Genomic DNA, 22365 nt, shown 5'->3' with positions numbered 1-22365 from the left:
TTTGTCTACTTTACTATCTGACCAATAAATTACTTTGAATTATAATCTTTACAAATAGAGTTTACTTACAACTGAATGACACTTGACTATTTAATACTGTGGAGAAGAATGTCAGTACAGAGAATAATAATGTTCAATGATCCATAAGCCCAAGTTGAAATCCCTAGCAGATAATGATCTGTATAGAGCTGGCATATTGTTCTTGTACTTGGTTCTTCCACATCCCAAAGATATGCAGTTTAGCTTTGCTGGCAATTTCAATTTGACCCATTGTGTGCACCTATAAATAAATACTGACTAGCAGCTTACGTTCAGTCTGTCTATTGAGACAGACTCCATCAGTTTGGTTATTTTGTAGGGGTGACAAGAAACAATCTTAACAGTCCCTCTCTATATGGTAATTTCCAGTCTGCTTATGGAATGTATCATTGTACACTTTCAAAAACATTCAAATTTAATGATTATAACTACCACAAATTATAAAAGGTCTCTTTTTTTTTTTTAAAAAATGACCAAATCATTTTATGAAAAGTCCATACCAGAACTATCAGATGAAGATGAGGCAGGTTTTTTGGGCACTACTTTTTTTGCCTCAGCAGGCTTCACAGGAGTAGCTTTATTGGTAGCTTTCTTGGGTGGTGGTGGCTCATCATCCTCTTCAGAACTTGAATCTAACGAGAGAGAGAGAGAGAGAGAGAGACAGAGAGAGAGAGAGAGAATACATTGATTTTTTTTTCCCCAAGGAACGTCAACAATATACACAACATGCCACTCAAAAGCACAAAACAAGTAAAACTCAAGATGTTTCTTTTTGAAAATTAACTCAAAGCAAACAAAAAAAGCCTAATACTCTTATCTGATGCAAGCAATGCCAACTGTGTAAATCTAAAACAGAGCAGCACAAAACCTTTAATCATCCCCAATTCTACAGTTAAACAAATTTCACAGAATACTAAGAAAATTCAGAAAGAAAAAAAAAAAAAGTCCACACAAAACAGTTTCTGCTTTTACATCATGCAAAAGACTAAACTACAATGCTTTGCTTTCTGATAAGGTGCAAACCTATGTATGACACAACTGCAAAAAAAAAATAATAAATACAAATGAAAAAACCCTCAATTTTACTCAAGTTAAACAAATGAACAAAAAGAATCTAAGGGTGACTAAATGAATCCTTCAGTATAAGTGCGCCTACCTATATAGTATATTAATTCCAAATTTGTGTAGCCTAATTTAACCCATTCAAAAGCATTTTTTAAATGTGTAGCTATTTAAGTACAGCGATGGTGTAGTGGTTTTCTGTTTAAGTACTGTTTGTGGATTGCAGAGATTGCTCAGTATCGGGCTGCATTTATGTTTTGGCTCACTTACATATTTCCATCTATACATTTAGAGATGCTTCAACAAACATTTGTTGTTGGTCAGTAGGCTTTATGCCTCTATTCAATAAAAGTAGGTTGAAACTTTTGTGTTTCTTGTTAATTTCATTAACATTGTCTTGCGAGATAGACATTCTTAAATTTCAGAAAAAACATTAAAAATATTCACAGATATAAATAAAAACATGATTAATACATGTCACTTTAAATCCATCTAAGAACTTAAAACAGCATCTAGTAAATGTTGTTCAGTTCAGACAGACATGGCTCTCTAATTTTTCATACAATTCCAGTATTAAACTGAAGCTTGCATGGCAATATGTTCACACTAAAGGCAGCCTTGGCAAGATTAACACAGAAAAATGTCCTTACTTCATCATCATTTGTTTGTCAGTATCAGAAACAGTGATGAGCATTAGTAAATAATTGTAGATTATTAATCTCTTTGCTGAACTATTGCTTAACTTAGTTAACACTTTATTCCGATTGTACTTTTATTTCAGGAGAGGATATACATGAATAGGTTGAAGGGCCATTTCTTCATAGGCTAAACAATTATATTTATAACACATATGATAACGATTTGACAGCCCGAGCTGCTGATTATTAAAGGCACGCAAAGTGGAGTTTGTGCCGCTAAGAACCTGTCATTGTAGCTGCACAAGTTACATTTTGAAAGTCAAAACAAAAATTAAAAAGATTGATTCTATTACCTGAGGAATCAGACTTTGACGTGACGGTCTTCATTGGAGTTTTTGTGGAAGATGCAGCTTTACCTGGTTTGGTTAATTTAGCTAAAGAGAAAACACAAAGAAAAATGTGAGCAGAATGATAAGTAGTGCTCATTCTTACATGAGCCTTGTGCTGATCATGATGCAGTATAACAGGTTTATTATGTAAATGTTCAAGTAGGTTTCTTTCGTAGGTTGCCATTTCATTTAGGTTTCAAAGATGCATCATCAGGAAGACTATCCTAAGTTAGCCTGTGTAACTTTACTAGTGATACTATGTGCCCAGCGTTGAAATTACATATAAATCAGCTCCAGCTTTTGATGCTGCCTGTTGCGGTCTAAATCCTTGAAACCCTCATATGACAGAGCTCCTAAAGACGATGGATTAAAGATAGATTACACTGCAAAGAATTTTTTTTTTTTTCCGTTTTTAAAAAATCTTCAATTAGATTTTCAAAATAACATTCCATACCAACTAGATTTTAATCCACTCAAACATATACAAAATGAGATCGAGCAAGTTATTCCAAGTAGAGATCCACCACCTGCTTATTTATTATAACTTGACACAATTAAATCAATAAAAGTAAACAAGTCCTGGTGCCCCAGCTAAATCTTTCTGAATCCATGATTAACTCCAACTGATCCACAGTCTGTCTTCACAAAAATTCAATATTTATTAAGAGCAGAAAATACTAAAACTAGAAACAATAAGCAACACTGGAACCAAAATACCCATACCTGTGCTATCACATTTTGATTGGATGGTCTTCACGGGTTTTATGGATGACACAGCCTTAGCTGGTGTAGTCGTTTTCACTAATGGGAGAAAAAACACAAAGTAAAATGAATATTCCACCAAATAAAACAAAACGTTAAAAAAAAAAAACCCAAACCTTTGCTTCTTCCTTTGATAGTACAGGTTAGAGTGCTCTGAACAAAATTTTATCTCAATTTCAGATAAATATCTGATCAGTATTTCAACAAAACTGACAATTTATTTTAAAAACAAACCAGAACAACTCCACTTTTTGTATACAATTATCTCAGACTAACGACTGGGAGCCTGATCGAATCAGGCTACAAATTCTACATTTGTGAAATCCATACTTTCTCTGCCAAGAATTTTTTTTAAGTCCTTGAAATGATTTTGTTATGGCACTGATTTTTGCTTAAAATAGACCTTTTCGGCCGACGTAATGAAGAGCTTCCCGTTTAAATGGGGCAGCGAGACGTGAACTCAGCTCTTCGGCGCACCTCATTTGATTTTTTCCAGCAAACAAATTTTTTAAAACAAACTGTATATTACGACACTAATCAGAGTCTGAGTAATAATTATGTTGGCGTGTATTTTTGATCTGAGATCGGCTAAAATTTAAACAATGACCGTCATTACTCAGTTTGCCAATAGATGTCAGAAGGACGGATGCCAAAACCGAACTGCCCAAAGATAGATTTTGACATACCAAGCAAATGGCGATATGTTCTAAACTACTTACGGTTCCGGAGCTGTCGAAGGGTTTAAGTCAGTCGATGTTAGTCCTGGAAAGTACGCCCCATAAAACCAACGTTCCAAAAACCAGCCGAACTTACTGTTATCTGCTCGAACCAAAAGCAACTTACTATACTTGGCCGTCCAGTGGCATCACTGAAGCATTCAAACATTCTTGGCCAATCATGCAATACAGCATCCGTGTTTGCCACGTTACGTTCTAACTACAGAGGCAGAGTCCATTGCATGGTTCTGACTTGTATTGAGTTGAGGTGTTGATGCGAACACCATACATACAGATAGTATCAAATTATATACAAGGATTACATTCACATTGGCAGGCTGAAGTGACTCATCTGATTTTTTGCTTTAATTTGACACTAATCTATTGTGTTCAGGACTGTGTGGAAACAAATACAATCTTTTCAAATTTGAATAATTCTTCATATGTTCTAGATTGGATACATATCTGATTCGTAGCCATGTGTCAAATAGGAATTCATGTGGTTTTTGCCTATATGCATGGGCCGAGCGCAGTCATCAGTGGCCACCACAGGCAATGCAGCAAAACAATGGAGGAGAGCTACAGCTGTGTCAACAGTAATGGTCCCACCATTGCTAGCTCCTTTCTCGTACCCACACATCTCTTGGTGGAGCAGCATCAGCAATAGCTGCAACAACTAGTTTTTTTTTTAATTTTCCCCGAACTAATCATGTACAAGAGATGTACTATTTGCAGTCCTCCAGAGCAATACGCAATGCATACACTAGCTACTAACAGGTCTATTTTGTCTGTTTTAATACCATGAATTGTCTCACAAATGACTTTTTTTGTTGGTAACACAGAGAACTCGAACACAATTGTACCTAAGTGCATATGCTTGATGTTTCCAGAGAGAGATGCATTCACAATACAGCTAGATACAAATCACTTGTACTTATGAACCATCAAGACAGGCAAATCCAATCCAAGCAAAGAAAATTCTGAATTGAGAAATGAGATTTGTAATGTGAGCACAGCATTAATCAATAGAAATTCAGTATGCCTAAAATTACAATCAGATACACCCAAATAGGTGCAAATGCTTAGAGCTTAATTAGGTATGTATTAAGATGGTGCACCCTGCCTTATATAAACAGGCAGAAACAAGCAGTGTAGTTTCCTCTTAGGAAATGAGATGCATCATGTCAAGATCAATAGTGCTCTCAGAGGCCCTCTGAAGAAAGACTTGATACCTACAAGTCTGGGAATCCTTTTAAAGGTACTTTCAAGCAGTCTGTAGACAATCACTCCACTATCTGAAAAATCTACAAGTGGAAGCCATCACAAATGCTAAATCAAAACACATTGGGGAGGTCTCCAAGGACCCCAGGATAACAAAGGGATTTTCAAGCAGGTTTTGCCTCAGTTGAAGTCAACTATTAAAAAAAAAAAAAAGATTCAGCTCACCACTGGCAAAATGACACGCGAGGGTCACAATCGGTGAAGGGATACGTGGTAAAGACGTAGACGGACTAGACTCTGAACAGGGAGGCTGGACAGGAGAACTTGAAACATTAACATTGGAGACTCAAGCTCCTATCTTAGGGCTATGCAAATGGAGTTCCTTGCTGGACAACCATGTTTAATCAATGCAGCCATGAGTGGTAGAGACATGAACTCTAGTTTGTTCATATGAGCCTATAAAAACTATTCACCCTATGGACATTGTTAGGTTTTATTGCTTTTAAAATACTGAATCACTGTGTATTAATTAGGCTTTTTTGACACGGATGACCAGAAAATCTTAAAATGTGAATGTGAGAAAAACCTCTACAAATCAATCTAAATTTATTACAAGTATTAAAATACAAAACTGCGGTTTCTTAGTGGTCCCCTCTGATACCGGTTTAGTCTGTTCATAAGGCTCCAGAAAATGCTATTGTTGAAAAAAAAAAAAAAACCCTGCGTTGTTCAGGTTTTAAAGGAGGTAGGCATCTCCTTACTTAATGACTAGAGATCTGTGGCACTTGCATCTCACATTACAAAGACCTTTGAGAAGCAGGCCCTTTACTAGCAATCCTTTTGTGGTAGAGCACTTGGACCCACTGTAGTTAGTCTATAGGATAAAGACTGAAGTGGAAGATGCAATTATCTGCTCTACAAAGTGTTTCTCACCTGAACAAAGCTAGCAGCACTGTGAGGATTATGTTTTTGATTACTCTAGTTCCAGAGATATCTATGTGGATGAGCCTATGGTGTCCTGGATAATGGACAGTCAGACCACAGCTTATGAGACTCAAGGACTGTTTCTGAAATGGAACTGAACAATGCTGGAGCCAAGGTTATTATAGTTAACAAAAACTAAAATCAAAACTGAAACTATTATTAAAAAAACATTTTCGTAAACTGAAATAAAATAATTAACAAAACTGAAATGAAAAACTAAAACTAAACGAAACTATTAAAGTAACTGGAAAGACTAACTGAAATAAAATAATTTACTAAAATATTTTTAGTTTTCGTTTTTGAATAAATATTTTCTTACCGTTAGTCTTTAAACCTTGTAAGTTTTAACTCTAAAACAGAGTCATCCACCACGAGCCACCAGCACATATTCATCCAGTGAACGGCGGCTGTTCACACAGCATTTGCGGTGACAGAGCGAGCTGAGTGCGGGTGCGTAAAGCGTGAGAAACAGAAAGCGATTTGTGTGCCGCCTTTCTTTGTGCTTGTTGTATATCAAGATGTAATTCAAATGGCTGAAATCAGAAAGTGCTGGTCAACAAAATGTTTACCATTTGGATAGAAAAATCACGAGTGAGTAACGTTTCAGTTTATTTCTCAGGTGTCTGCATTTTGTTGACAGCAATTCACCTGCCACTTCGCACAAGAGAAATCGTTTATACTTTCTCATATACGAAGTATAGAGAAGGTATAGTAATCATGAAAAAATTCAACCTCGATATTTTGATGAATCTTAACGTTATAGACTAACCAGTGTCCAACAATACCGTTTCTTGGATTGTGTGTGCGTGTGTCTGTGTGTATACACGATAACTCAAAAACACAACTAGATAGATGGATGGATGAAGTTCGGCATGTGGTTTTTACACTATAATTGCAGATCTGTATTAAATTTTGGGCCAAATCCATCACCCGGAAGTGGTACTTTACCTGAACACATACTCAATGTTTTTTATTTTTTTATTTATGCTGCAGAGTCTGATTTATTCAACTTTACTTTTATAATAATTGTTCAATATATTATTAATTTGATTTGTTGTTGATGGTTCCTTAATGTACATAATATAAAAATATAATCATTGTCTTTCGGTTTACTCTTCAAATATCCATCCCCATATCTGAGTATACAAGAAAGTTGAGGGGAGTCCACTCCCGGTTTTTGAAAATAAAATGCCACTAATCGAGATACTGACTACGTCATCATACAAGATCAGCATATTGTTACTGACCAATCACTTTTGCTTTAAAAACATCGTTTAACAATGAAGCGGTGCAAACAAAGGTAGAGCCTGACAAGTGATGAAAAACTATTAATGGGTTTTTGTATTTATTCCATATTTATTAATTTATAATTTTTAGTTCATATTCACAACTCAAAATTCCTGATATTGTGAAAGTAATTCATTAGCAGAATTATATTTTAAAATATTTGTCTTTTCTCAATGCTTTTCTCTCTCTCAAAATAGATAGTTGAAATATCATATTCTTTTTGTTTTTAACATCAGCCATATCATACATATTGCATACCAGGGATTTTTCCTGCCTTGCATCCAAACTTGCTGCAGTAGGCTCCAGGTTTCCTGCAATCCTAGTCTGGATAAACAGGTTTAGATAATGTATATGTTGTTCTTAATCTCAGGCGCTGTCTCTGTTGTTTTGTGCTTGTCCATACTCTTATTACCTGCTCTTGCCCTGCTCATTGTGGGTTTACTGTTCTCATGGTAGGCTATTCAAGACTCACCACCCCTAACCTTGACACTGCATGCTTGTTGTTCTTTGTTTCCCTCAATACAGCTAAGTGGGGTCTGCACACTGATTCAAGTCTAACAGCCCTGTTCTTCCTAAGCCCCTGTGATTTTCAAGAAAAAAAATTTAAAAATTATAAAATTGTGTAAAATCATTCATATGCAGTGTCTAGTTTTTGATTATGCTTGTTTTTATCAGACAAAAACAAAACCAGATAGTAAACCAGGCAATATAGTAAGCTTCCACTAACATTAAACTCATATCCAAATCTGTTAAGTGTGCAGTTCTGTCTGATTGTGACACAAAACCAGGTGCTCCATGCTATAATTACTAAAACTGAAACTAATATACAGTATATAAAAATAAAATAGAAATGTCTTTGTGAAATAAAAACTAAACTAAAACTAAAAATACATGATGAAGGAAAACTAAAACTAAACTGAATTTCCAAGTAAGGTCAGAAAAAATATAGAAATAAAAACTAATATAAAAAGGCAAAACTATAATAACCTTGGCTGGAGCACCACCAGGAACACTCTTGTCTCTTTTTCTATTTATTCTGTACACCTCAGACCATAAATACCAGATTGACACTTGCAAATATTCTCAGATGATTCTGCATTTATAGGGTGTATTGATAAGTAAGATGAGACAGACTATGAGAGTCAGGTGAAAAACTGATTTCTTGGCACAAAAAGAATTGTCTGCAACTTAATACCAGCAAAACCAAGAAAATGTTAAGTAACCGTTGTTGCACCAAATAGCCTCGATGTCCGGTTCTTATTATTCAGGGAGGGATGTAGAGGTTATGCATTGCCTTAAGTACTTGAGAGACCACATTGATGGCAGGCTGGACTGGTCTTGTAACACAGAGGAACAATATAAGAAAAGGTAAAGAAGGCGCTTTTTTCTAAAGAGACTATTTCTCTTTGATGTTGGTAGTGACATCCTTCACATTTTCTACAACTCTGACTGCCAGTGTGATTTTCTTTATGCTGTGGTGAGCTGGACTGGTCACATCACTTTATAAAGAGGAATCAGACAAATTAACAAGCTAATTAAAAGGACAGGCTCAGTTATAAGACACACTCTGGACACCCTGGAGGTAGTAGCAAAGGACAGAATTAAAACAAAACGGAGTGCCATTACAAACAATGTTGCACAGCCTCTCTCTGATGTAGAGAATTTTCAACAAATAAAATTATTCAGCAGAAGTGTGTCTACTGGGACTCCATTTTGCCAAAGGCAATACACCTGTATAAATGCTTCACTGTGACTACAAAGTATTTTATTTCTTTATTTTCTTCCATTTTAGTCATTCTGGAGTATGTTCAGACCATAGTGTGTACAGAATTAAACATTTATCTATCTATTTAATTATTTATGAGCTAAATTGTCCCCGGGGAAGAAAAAGCTACATCTTAATTCCAAATGACTGACCGACTAAGTAAAGGCACCGTTGGCAGTAATTTAGCCTGTGTGGCTAAGTGTCTATCAAAAATTTCACATCGAGGTACTGCAATGGTGCTAACTGCTGTAAATAGCAAACTTGCAATTGGACTTTGACTTGACCATCCTAGGACATTAATCTGGTTGTTCTGAAGCTGTACCTCTGTAGCTTTGGCTTTATGCTGCTAGAAAATAAATTCACGGTTCTCTTTCAGATCATCTTGTGTTTTCCTTCAGCATTTCCCTGTATTTCACTGCATTCATTATACAGGGTGGTCCAGATAAAATTATGCAGATTCAAATCATCTGGATGACTGATTTATGTGGGGACAATTCCAGTTTGCCGTAAAGAAGATTTTTCATGTCATCAGTTCTCACACTTCGATGGTTCGGGATTTTTCGGGTGATTTTCTATGTAATAAACTTAAGTTATAGCCTAACAATTATTGCATAAATTAGATCTGGACCACCCAATACAACCTACCTTCTCAATTTTTCCTTGGCCTGATACAGAGAACAATCCCCATACCACGACACTGTCACTACCATATTGGTAACTGGGGGTAGGGAATTTTTGATGATGTACTGTGTTTGGCTTATATACTACAAATCACCTGAAACACTTTGGTGTAACACAGGTTTATCTAAAACCAACTGGCTTCACCAATGAGGATCTAGATGTATCCTAGTATACGAAGTGAATACTTATTTTGTGAATTATTATTATGTGTATGATAAGTGCAATACACGTAGATCTGGTTGTAGAGATCTGTTTTCAGTTTTAAGAGTTTTTTTTTTTTTAATTAAAAAAAGGATGATCAGTGTCAGAAAGGCTTCTTTAATCCACTGTGATTCAATGTAGGAATTACCAAAGCAGTGTAGGTAATCTAATTTAACAACACTTCTGAAATAAAGAATAACCATACATTCCAGTATATTAATAAACATACCTCTTCATGTGTTTCAGTGCTTTTCTCACAGCAGTGTATGCTATAAGGTTGATGTTTATCTCGATCTTTATCCATTATAACTGTGCACACTGCTTTGTATATTGGCAATTAACATAACTATTTTCTGGCTAATGCCAGTTTCTGTCTAGCTCCACATAAGCCTAAATTAGGACAAGTTAGTGGCGAAAATGGGTAGGTGAGATAAAAGTTTGTGTAGACACTGCAGAGCATAAGTAACATTTGATGAAGTTATAAATATTTATCTAAACTACCACACAGTCCACTCTCAAAAAACCCTTTTTTTTTTTTAAAAAGTTCATTAGAACTACTATTATAATCAAGAGGACATACCTTGACAATAAAACGTGCTCACATTTGTTCATTTTCTGATCACAGACTAGATTATGAAACTTGCATCTTAATAGGAGGATTGTTTAAATTCATTGTTTTCTAGTTCTTGACCAATTAATTATACAAGGCAGTTTACAATGCATAGGGAAACATGGAGACATATCTAGAATCTACATATTTACATAACATTAACAGTAAGAAGAAAGAAAATGACAGGAAGAACTTAACATACCTGAGCTATTAGGCTTAGCCTTTACTGGACCTTTCACACTGGATGTTGTATTAGCTGTCACAATAAGTGTGTAGTGTGGTGGGACAGAGAAAGTGCAGGAAAAAGTTAAAGCTTTGCAAAACAAACTTTACATTTTTGTTTAGATATAATCATATTTACTTTCATAAGCAGAAACTCCCATGATTAAAATGTACTTCTCTTACCTGCCATGTTTTCTTCTTCACTGCTGTCTTCACTGCTGTCTGAAGAATCACTACTGCTTGCTGTTTTTTTCACTGCCATCTTTACAGGTTTTGATGCAGATAATAAGTTTTGTTTTTCTACAGGAGGTGGCACAGCACTGTATGTACCTAAATAATTGAGGCAAGTCTTTAAACATTAAGAATGTACATAAATTAACTCTGTTCATAAAAGAAAGAAAGTACAAGGTCATCAACTTGCCTGATTCATACATGTGCATATGCAGAGACATGCATTAATACAGACACGTTTCCCTGTGTGCTTATTCTACATTGATGCATGTTCATGCACATAGGTTCATGGTTTTCTCATGAACCAATTCTAGATGAATCTGCCAGTCTCTCATTTTTTTCTATTTAAAAAAATAAATCACTGGAATAATTTCCTGTAAGATGCAGATACTACATGCCAGTGTGACATCTGACATTTTGGTAGACTACTGCCTGCTTTGCCCATTATGATGGCAACCACAATGACTGTTATTCTGAAGATGTGTTAAGAGACATAGATGATAATGGCTACATGCCTCCATAGCTCTTGGCACATAAATGCATTCAGCCTTATAGTATCTGCAGGAACCAGTAAAGGGCAATTTCTATGGAATACAAAAGATGGGCTTCTTTTGTTGCGTTTTCCTGCAGGGAAAAAGAATGCATTTCTGTGCAAGATGATCAATTTTCTTGTGGAACCTATTAAAAATGTCACATATATTAAAAGGATAAGTTCGGTATTTTTCAAGTTGAAGGGATTTCTTCGTAATCATGGTAAATTCATAATTTTTGCCACAACTCAGTTTTCATAAATTTTAAAAATACTTTGCTTTTGTAGCTTACATTAGGCTCTATGGAAACCCACATCCATACATGGTAAAGTCAAAATTTTCCAAATATGTTTTTTTCAAGCCAAAATATGACAGACGATAACCCCTTATGATTGCATTGGACTGATAAAGGAACAATCCCCAGAAATGGTGCCAGTCCCACACAGGGTGAACAGACTTACACACAAGGGCCGGTTTAGCAAAGGCAGTTCTGTTAAGCTTAATCATGTTTGAGTATTGAAGTTCAGTACAGATGTTTCAACATACATTCTTGCCTCACAGCATTAGTTTCCATATGCTTGTATTACAGACTGATTGGCATACGAGTCATTGAATTCATTTACTCAGAAACATTGTGCTTGGTTGTTTTCTTACTATATCATCAGCAAGAGTAATCTATCATGCATAACAAAAGATAATGGGTTTGAGGCACTCCAGACTGCTCAATTCTACACTCTGCCTTCCACTGACTTTTTTTTTTTTGTATTTTGATCATAAGATATGACACAGCTAAAATGGCTTGTCTTTTTTTTAAAAAAAAAAAAAAGGGGGATTTATTAAAAATACAATGCAGTGTAATCAGTTCAGTTACGATGTACTGTTATATGTACAAAGTACAATTAAACTCCCAATATGCCATTTTTACTATGCTACCACTCACCCCATTTCTTGCTTCATGGGGCTATATAAAAACTATAGACAAATTGGAGAGGGGTTTGGGTGGGCATTGCATTGTCATAAATCCACGTTAAGGTTTTTTCCCCCCCACTTATGGAAGCAGGGTTACACAGTACTCTATTATAAGCTGCTAGAACAGAAAGTTTTTTTTGTTTTTTTTTAAATGTTAAAAACATTTTAAATGACAAATTAATATTTACACCATGATTGTGAAGTAGTAACTTCAACTTGAAAAAATACCAAACTTATCCTTTAGGCCTGAATCACATCTATGCATATGTAAAAGCACATTTATGCATGTGTTTTTCTGTCCATGTATTATGTATATTGACACCTTTTTAAATTATAGAGGTTTATGTGATTTCATGTGATAATTTTGCTTGTTAATTTCATGTGCTAAATTTGCTTGTCATTTTGTGCTTAAAAGTACTCTGGTAAAATAGAATATAAATAAATAAATAAATAAAAACCTAACTCTAGTCATTTCCTGTCCCATATAGATATTTTTGAGACATGTGTTGTGTTCTCGCAGTACAATTTCCACTTGGTCAATTATGATACGATTCCTAACACTACTGTAATCCACTTTGAGCATGCATGTTTGCAAATATATCTGCAGGAAACAGGAAAGGATGGATGCCAAGGAATGACTTATGGTTGTTTTGCTGTATTTGTGTATTTTCCTGCATGTTAATATGCGCAATAAAGAAGGGGGGTCTTGTATTTAATTGCATATAAGCAAACTAAGACATCAAACCTTACCAATAATAAAATAAAACATTCAGCACATCAAAAAAAGTATAGCCTGCCTTAACCCAACGTTAAAAGATCATACAGAATCCAATTACCTGGTTTGAGTTTTTTGGGAGGGACACTTTCCTCCTCTGAACTTTCAGAAGAATCTTCACTGCTAGACTCTGCAGCCGCCTTGCTTGGGACTGCCTTTGCCGGAGGTTTTGAGGTTTTAGGAGTAGTCAAGACCTTCTTCTTTAAGTCCGAGTTCCCAGATGAAGCCAATGGCTTAGGCAAGCCTGCAACTTTCTAAAGAACATGTAATTTAGTTTAGATGCCACATTTTCTATTAAAAGGATAATCTCTCCCTAGGTAAATAATATTTAAAACACAGAGCATCTTAAACTATATATTTATAAAAAAAAAAAAAAAAGCACACCAAGAAATACACAAATTAGTGTCATGCCGGTATTTGATTTCAGCTGCTTTCTGTAATATTTCAAGTAATCCTAAAAAGCTTTATTAGGCTGAGGTCCGCGCTCCAAGGTATTAAAACAATTACAATTCAATAAAAAAAAAAAAAAAAAATTTTTCTAATGTATACTCTTTACTCAAAAGACTTTCTTCCACTGGTTGTCATGCACTATAATCGCCTATACTGTTGCCTTTCAATAAGAATGGTTCATTACAGTAGCTCCAACACTCTACACATCCAGCTCTACTCAGATTCCTTTGCAGGGGTGCGTAACAAAGTTATACAAGAGTTACAGGAGTTCTGACCTTTGCTGGCTGTTCATCCTCAGTGTCACTGGAATCACTGGAGTCACTGCTGGTTTCTTTTGCCTGGGCAGGGGTTGATTTGGCCAAAGATGCAGCTACTTTTTGTGCAACTATGCATTTTACCCAAAAAAAAATAAAAATATATCAAAACTAGAAAATAGCTACTACACAAAGATACCATATTACCTTAACTCCTTTGTTAAGCAAATGAGCAATTCACATATACACAAGTAAATGAACTGTGAAACAATGTAATATTGTGTCCCATCAGCAATGTGTTAATCTTTCCAAGTCTGGATGTCCTTGACAAATTAACAACTAGACAGTCTGGTTTGTAGTATTGTATGGTTTACTTTGCAATTGAGTGTTGCAATAGTGAAAAATAATTCATCGAGTAAATATACCTTGCTGATTTAAAATGTTAGAAAGAAATCTGCTAAAGAAGTTCACAAAAGGATTGGTGTGAGATTTAGCTTCAACTAGCAAGCCATGAGCAAAAAATTGTTAAGTGCTTTGGACAGAAGGGGAAGAAAGACAACATACAGTGCTATATAACAGCCTAATAGGTTATTCATAGAAAACTATCAAAAAAAAAAAAAAAGGGGGATTTTATTAAATCACTGAGAAACAAAATGGTCAAGGTTTTCAGAATGTTATTCTTCACAACAATATACTGTATTTACTGCATATGATAAACTATGCATTTTCATGTCAGAAATTCGCTCTGAACAAAAAATAATTCCCTTTCCAAGAGTCAGGTGGCACCCTACAATAACAAAAGCCAAATAAACCTTGGAATAATTAATACTCTAGAGGAATATTGTGCAGTTAAAATTTCCTTAAATTGTGAATAGGCATATCAAAGGAAGGTCAGACTAAACAACAAAATGGCAATTTTGTCATTAAATATAGTCAATTTCAGTATTGTATAAAGTTTTGTTATTCTGCATAGTAACTATTTGGTTTTGGCCAGTTCCTATTTTGGGTTCTTGGCGGCCGTTACAAGTCACTGGAATATATATTTTTTGTTGTTTTTTAGTCAACAAATTGAAAAATGTTATATTTTCTTATGTGGTATAATAAACTGCGGAGGATGTTATACATTAAGAATTTTTGCTTAAGCATTTTAATACATCATTTTTTATATAAAACACCCCACATGCTTTACAAAGTGTTCTATTAGGAAATTTGTCTTATTGGATACAGAATTTTAATGAATTGGTAAACACCTTCATTAACATTAAAAAGATGAGAAAAAAAAATCTGTGTATACATTCATTCTGAAGAAAAAAAAAATGTATACGTCCGTTTATTGAAGCTCCTGATCAATTTAAATAAAGCATAATTGGAATCTTATTACTTACATCAGTGCTTGCAATACTGGTTCATGTCAAAATAGCTGCTATGAAAAAGGCTCATTAATTAATTGATATGAAACCATGTGATGCCACCTACACGTAGTGATAGCTCAGTAACAATTCAAAAACCAAAAAGCAAATTTTCCAGAGATGTTCATGACATTATAAGCTAGCTTTGTGTAAAAAAAAAAAAAAAAAAAGTTTTAAAATAGGTTTTTTGGCTATTCAATTGTCAACATTATAATCAATCATAATGAAATTTTTCATTTTGTAGACAGCATATTTACGCAAAATACAGAGCAGGAAAGGAGCTTAAAAGCTATGCAAGAACCCTTTATGTGCAGATTATATTTACGGAGATATAGCTAGTCAAAGTCATTATCCACCAAACATGCCCCAAAATCTCCCTTATTAATCCAAGACATGTGCAATTTCAGTTCCATGGGTTACACATACGACCAAATCAGCATGCCAAGTTTCATAAAATCTGTGACAATGAGGTCCTAACGTCTGATGATATCACATGGAATTGCCCCATTCCAAAACATTATCTTTGTTTTTGAACCCTTCCAGTATTCGCTTTGCCCTTACAATTACGGCCTGTCTCCTGTTGAAAGATGAATCTTCTTCGAGCCGTAGGTTCACTGCAGACTAAAACAAGTCCTCCTGCAATATTGAGCAGTATTTGTGCCCATCCAATGTCCTTTCACCTCTTACAAGATTCCCAGCACATGAAAAGCATCCCCATAGCATGATGCTGCCACCACCATATATTTCACCAAAAGTGTGGTGTTTGAGGCATGGGTAGTGTTAGTCTCACGCCAAACATACCTCACTGAAGTCTGGCCATAAAGATCTATTTTGGTCTCATCTGGCCATAAAACCTTCTCCCACATGTTAACTGGGTTTTTCTCATGCTTTGCACCAAATGCCATATGTGCTTTTATGTGGACCTACTTAAGAAATGGCTTCTTTCTTGCTACCATCTCATAGAGGCATATTTTATGGAAAGATCTTGAAGTTATCGACCCATGAAACTTCAGTTTCAGCCAAAGACCACTGCAGACTTCTGAGAGTGACGGTTGGATTTATAGTAGTCTCTCTCACCAGTGAAATCTTGCTTTGAAGTTTAGTTTTGAAGCCTGTTCTAATAAATGTCTGGGTGCTGTGATGAACCTTTCATTTTCTGATGATGGATCTAGGACATTCAAACTCTTCATTTTTTTTCTGTGGCCATTTTCTGCCTTATGCATTTCAATAACTCTTGTTTCTCACATCAGGCAGAATGCTCCTTTGTCTTCATTTTAACAATGATTGTCCAACAAAGGCTATTGAGCACAGAGGTTTAAATACTTATACAGACACTAACTTTTGAACTTTTCTTCAGTTAAATGTCTGCAGAAAACTTTATATTGACTTTGAAAATTAATTGTTACAACACAGGAGTTCACATTAAAATACTGAATGGATAAATTTGTGTACAAATCTTTGGTCATGCAGAAAATTAATAACTTTCAAGGAGACTGAATACTTTTACATACCACTGTATGTGTGTCTATTATGCTGTACATATATAGCAATTACATAATGTTTTCTAGTAAAGAGAGCAGTATTTGTACAAGTCCCATTGTTCAAAGCCCAAACTCAAGAGACCAATATTGCATTTAATTTAACTGACCTGCTTTAGCTGTGGGTTTCTCATCTTCTGAGCTTTCAGACTCTTCACTGCTTGAACTGGTATCCTTCTTTCGAGCTATCGGCTTTGAAGTTGCGGATAATGGTGTTTTAGGGGTTGCTGTTGCAGGGGTTGTCTTCTATGGCAGAAAAGGCAAACATGTATAAATCTATCTATCAAAGCAAAAATACTAAATGACACAAAACAGACTCACCTTTTTTGCAGGCTTCTTGTCATTTTTTTCATCTGATTCATCACTGCTGCTAGAAGTTTCAGTCTTCTTGGGGATTGGTTTCTTTACTGTCATACAAAGAAGGAGAAAAAAAAAATAAAACTTGGGATAAAAATTAAGTCATACAAGACTTCTTGCATGTCACCACCCCGAACACAAGGTTTACTTTCTCTTTTCCCTGCTTGCAGACACTAATCTTTCACTATCACTTCTCCCCTTATGCTTTATACCATTAATTACAGAGGAGTTCAACACAGTTGTGGAAATGAAATACTTGATGCTGTTTATAAACACTAGACTAATAAAAAGTATGTTAGATTTTCCTGCATAATTTGGATACGTCAGTGGCAGCTTTTCCTGACTGGGTGTTGGGGTTCTCAAATTTAGTTATAGAGGTTTACGTCAAGCTGCAATGTTTATTTAAATTAACAAACAAATAAATAAATACAAACAAAAGAAAGCACTGTCCCTCAACCACACTGTATCTCATCAGGTGTTTGTTTAAATTAATTTCTTGTCAGCCACAAACATGCACAAAGGCAACATTGCTTCTGTGTACTTCAAAGTGATCAGCAAAATCAATCCAGAAATTAATTTAAAAAATTTGCTGGATCATCTCATCTCCGACTGTATTCCTCACATTTGTCTGCAAAGCACCGCAAAACTGCGCTTTCTTACTGAGGTTTATGATCTATTTATTCCTATTAATGCAGGCTAAGCATAATTCTTAAGTCAACACATACCTGTAAATGAAGGTCTATTTCTACACTATTAATTACCATAGATGATGAGTCCATGCTTCTACTAACCTTGTTTGGATGTGTGTCAGTCACATTTATTTACTAATTTTCACTTACAATCCTTCTGAAAGTTGTAGTTTATCATTAACCCCCATTTACTAGTCAATTGGGCCATTTACATACAGTAGAAAATTGCAGCGAGTAATTGATGCAGTGGCGAGTTTAGGGTGTCATTTACAAAATACAAGGTCAGCCTTAACATCAGCTTAATATATACCAGTATTTTAAATATAATAGCCAAAATGACTGATGAATGTAAAGATTACAGTTCATGTCTGCACACGATAGAACCATGTTAATTTGACCAAAATCAAAGGGGAAAAAAAGCGCGGTTTTACATTTACACGTTTTTAATAACCTCAATTGTGGTTATATGTTAACTAGCTGTCCCCCTCAGCTACGCACACGCAGTAGTAAAACAGGACAAACTTTAAAAATGAATTAAAAAATTTAATTCTGGCCAAGCAGAAGTATACTCCAACATCAAACTTTGGCACTGTATCTGACCGTGTTCAGCTCTGGGCAAGAGAGCGTCCCCCGCGTAGGGAGAAAGGCATGTGGTCGTGATATTTCTGGCAATCAGTGGCTATCCTCAAACAAAAGTAGCTCTGAACACTCTCTCTCTCAGTCTGTCGATGAGAATGGGGTGAGAGGTAGACAGTCTAGAATGGAAGCGGACGCAGAAGTGAGTTAGGACCTGCCCCCTCCCTTCGGCCCACATTCGCTCTGACGGAATTGCGCAAATAAAAACATCGGTACTGCAAGTGAAATACGATACTTGAGAAGTCACAGAAAAAAAAAAACTATTTAAATTCGTCAGGTAGTTCCCTTGTGAAAAGCGGACAAGCATACAGACGCTAGAGATAGAGAGAGATATATATTAGTTATTTCAGTTACTGACATTTTCTCTAGCTGCAGAAGAGCACCTACTTTGATTATCAGATGAGTTAAATCCAGCACAGGAAGCCCATTTCTCACAGGTGTGTATCTGTATTAGTCAGTTATTTAAAAACTCGTGGACCTTTAATTAGTACAGTTCACATTATAATCTCTCAGTGTATAATTTCTCAGAGAATGCATCAAGTAAACACCTGACACAGCCTACTTTATGCTAACTTAACGTCAAATAACCGAATATTAGTACAATATACATTACATAATTATTGAAATACAATAATACATTAATAGCAATATTAATACTGTAATACAACCAATTTCCTTTATTGCATCTCAATGGAAGTTCCATCTTAAAGAGCAATGTCATTAGCCTGGACGTTATTAACAGTCATAACTGTATTGTGCATTTTTCTGTAATAGAACATAAAATATATACTTACTAAAACATTTACATATTTGGCTGACACCTTTACCTGAGGTGACAAACATTTGATACACAACTGGTTCAATTTCTTTAATTTTTTTCCAGTTGGAGTACAGACTGAAGAAGTGGCATGTTCGTGGTCACAGTGACAGTAGTGCGATTTGATTCCACAAACTCATGGTTTGAAGTCCAAAGCCTTAACCACTATGCCGCACTCTCTGCCAAAAACTACACCACACTGCCACAGTAGTAACAGCAGCTTTAAAATGCCGATATACCTATTAAGATATTACCAAATTATCATTTAAGTAAGCTAGTACTGGAATCTTAAAGTGTGATGGACATGGGAATCACTCCAATGTAACAACCATGGGGAAAAATGTTATCGTTAGGGGATTTCAGCATAGGGTTTATAAAGGATGAAATCAACAAGGACTACCTAATTTATCTTACCATGTGGACATTATAAATTTATACTCTGACACATTCTCTCCAGTAAAAAAAGCAAAAAAAAAAAAAAAAAGGAAGAAATCCTGCTTATTAAATAAAAATCCAAACATATCTAACTGTTGAATTAGTGAATTCAAAGGTAATTCAGGATATTTTCATTTAAATAAATTATGTAAATATCTTATAAACATATACTTTTAAAATCTGGTTTGTTACAGAATCACTTTAAAATTTGCAACTTTTGCCACTGTAAGGTTTATATTTACATCATTAGCTTGATAAGAACAAACTAAAGATTAACAGATGAGTTAAAGTGATTCGGTTTTCAAATGTCACAAAATCCTGGAACTTTAAATTTTCCCCATTTGCCCAAACTACTTTCCTGCATGAAATCAATCTTGTCAGCTTTATATTAATCTATTTCAGAACTCCTGTAAAAACACCCTTTGTTGTGCTACTTTCAAAGTATCTTATATGACTGATCAGATTTCTTTTATTACTTAGTCTGTGTACTAGTCCAGAAGTAAAATATTAACTGGACCTGTAGTTTAACTGGTAGAATGCATTACACTCACCAATGTACCCTTCAAAAATAAGGCATATGTGGATTATAAGAATGGGCATTAGTCTGGGTTCAAAAACCAAACACCACAAATTTAGCGCTTGCATATATGCACATTTAGCAATGAAGGATGTTGCTTTTCCTATGCTGTCAACAGACATGATCACAGTGCTTTGAAGCAATAAATGATTTGTATTTTTGCATTATCAAATGAAGCAGGTCATTTCATCATTAGTGCAAGCAATCCAAATAGCTATTTTGTTTAGATACTTGCCTTGACAGCACACAGTCTTATATACAGAACTGTATGTGTGATATTTCCCTCATGGCTGCAAACTGTACAAAGCCTGTTAGAAAATGGATGGATGCTTAAAATGCTTAAAGAGGACATCCATGGACATTTGATATATTCAGATAATGAATGCAAATCTTCCTACCCTTTGCTTTTTAATACTGTTTCCTATATAGACGATACAATTACACCATTATTTTGTCTCCACTTACAACACTGACACTAGAAGTTTGCGGGTCAAAACTCACATTGCTACTGGCTGGCAAATATACAAGCTATAAAGACATGGAAATTAACTGAAATTGATGAATTTACACACACACTTGGTTATTAATGGCAATAAAACCTTGCTGTACTTTTTATATGTATTGCTTTGTGCCCAGGTAGGTACTAATTATTAATATATTAATAACCAAATTGTCCTCCAAATACTCAAGAGTACCGAATCAATGCAGGATTCACTTCCTGGCAGAAAATCTATGTTGCCTCTCTCCACGCGCTTCACTTTTCTTGATCCACTCAAACCTAAACAGTAATCTTTGGAAAATGCCTGGGATTAAAAACACTTGGAGAACTGTATGTATATAATGCTTCTGCATCTTATGGACATCTATATCTACTTCTCAGCAACACAGCATTTCTTCTAAATTGAATTTTTTCTAAAAGAAACCAACTTTCCCACCCATTTCTGTTACAGAAGAAATACTCAAAAATCTCAAAACAATCTTTTCAAAGATCCAAGGATACAATGGGAAAAGGGTCTTTCAATATTTCAAAAAAAAAAAAAAAAATTTAAAGGAGTGAAAGGTAGCCATGCATTTTTGGGGACATTTTCCCTGCCCACTAGAACTATTTTTGCCCATGCTCTTAGCCATACTCTGTCTCAGGCGGGGTGGGGGGGTTGAATTCTGTCTTATGATGTTTGGTCTTTTTTTTTTTTGTTCCAACTTTAATTTTACAATTTTGTTCAAACCCCCCGTTTGACTATTAAGACATTTATTATACCAATTCACTATATACAAATTTTTTTTCTCCCACATACAAAAAAAAAAATCTCCTCACATCTGATCAGTCACACATTTTGGATAATATTAAACAAGCATTAATCCTGCAATGACATGTTAAAATTCTCCTGTGTTGGAGACAGAATTTCTAGACACGAGTTTGTTTTCTTTTCTACATGTGGACATTTGGTGCTGTGAGACAGTATTAAATGTGGTACTTGTTCATTTTTTCTCACGTAATACTTTTCCTTCTGGGGAAATGGGTCTACCTGCAATCACGCAGGAGTCCAGTACCAACTTTCACCTGGAACCACCGATAATTGGGGGGTTTGGGGTGGGGGGTCTGTAGCAAGAACCATTATGTTTTAAAACATTGCTGGTAATGAAAATATTGGTTCTTTCGACATCCCCAGTACTCTTGATGTTAAAATCTAACAAAGTTGGTAAATGTTTTGAATAAATAATCAGAAATGTCACAATGTATACATGGAGATCTGAACTTGACATTAAATTACAGATTCTCAAAAATGGTAAGAGTTCAATGGTGTGGATTCACAGGTTTGCACACACATTCAGCTTTATATATATATATATATATATATATATATATATATATATATATATATATATATATATATATATATATATATATATATATATATTTTTACCTCCTCTTTGCTTAATCAGCTGCTGGCTTGCTGCATGCCATGTGATCTGCATCTTGCACGGCACTTCAAACATTTAAAAGCCTGTACTGCAACTGTCTTACTGTGCGTTTTATTTCCAGCCCCAGGCGTGGTTGAATTTGGCACAAAGTCCCCTCTTGTGAGATGTGAGCTCTTGATATTTTTTAGTTTATAATTT

The 22365-nt window shown here is 35.1% G+C and overlaps 1 protein-coding gene across 3 annotated transcripts in view; it reads right to left on the bottom strand.

The window, feature by feature from the left end:
- Positions 1–22365, bottom strand: part of nolc1 (nucleolar and coiled-body phosphoprotein 1) — a 46826-nt gene that overhangs the window by 8432 nt on the left and 16029 nt on the right. For 2 of the 3 annotated variants that reach the window (XM_039768883.1, XM_039768900.1), the window contains exons 4-12: positions 17055–17140; positions 16844–16979; positions 13808–13917; positions 13144–13336; positions 10761–10907; positions 10558–10611; positions 2852–2929; positions 2093–2173; positions 540–671 (exon numbers count right to left, since the gene is read on the bottom strand). In XM_039768883.1, coding sequence (XP_039624817.1) covers positions 540–671; positions 2093–2173; positions 2852–2929; positions 10558–10611; positions 10761–10907; positions 13144–13336; positions 13808–13917; positions 16844–16979; positions 17055–17140 — 1017 coding nt within the window. The remainder of the gene's footprint in view (positions 1–539; positions 672–2092; positions 2174–2851; positions 2930–10557; positions 10612–10760; positions 10908–13143; positions 13337–13807; positions 13918–16843; positions 16980–17054; positions 17141–22365) is intronic. The other variant, XM_039768891.1, reaches the window with a different exon arrangement.

The sequence above is a fragment of the Polypterus senegalus genome, chromosome 1 (genome assembly GCF_016835505.1).
Source record: "Polypterus senegalus isolate Bchr_013 chromosome 1, ASM1683550v1, whole genome shotgun sequence".
NCBI classification, from domain to species: Eukaryota; Metazoa; Chordata; class Cladistia; order Polypteriformes; family Polypteridae; genus Polypterus; species Polypterus senegalus.
The sequence above is the reverse complement of the archived record's forward strand: the minus strand, read 5'-3'. Positions and strand labels throughout refer to the sequence as shown.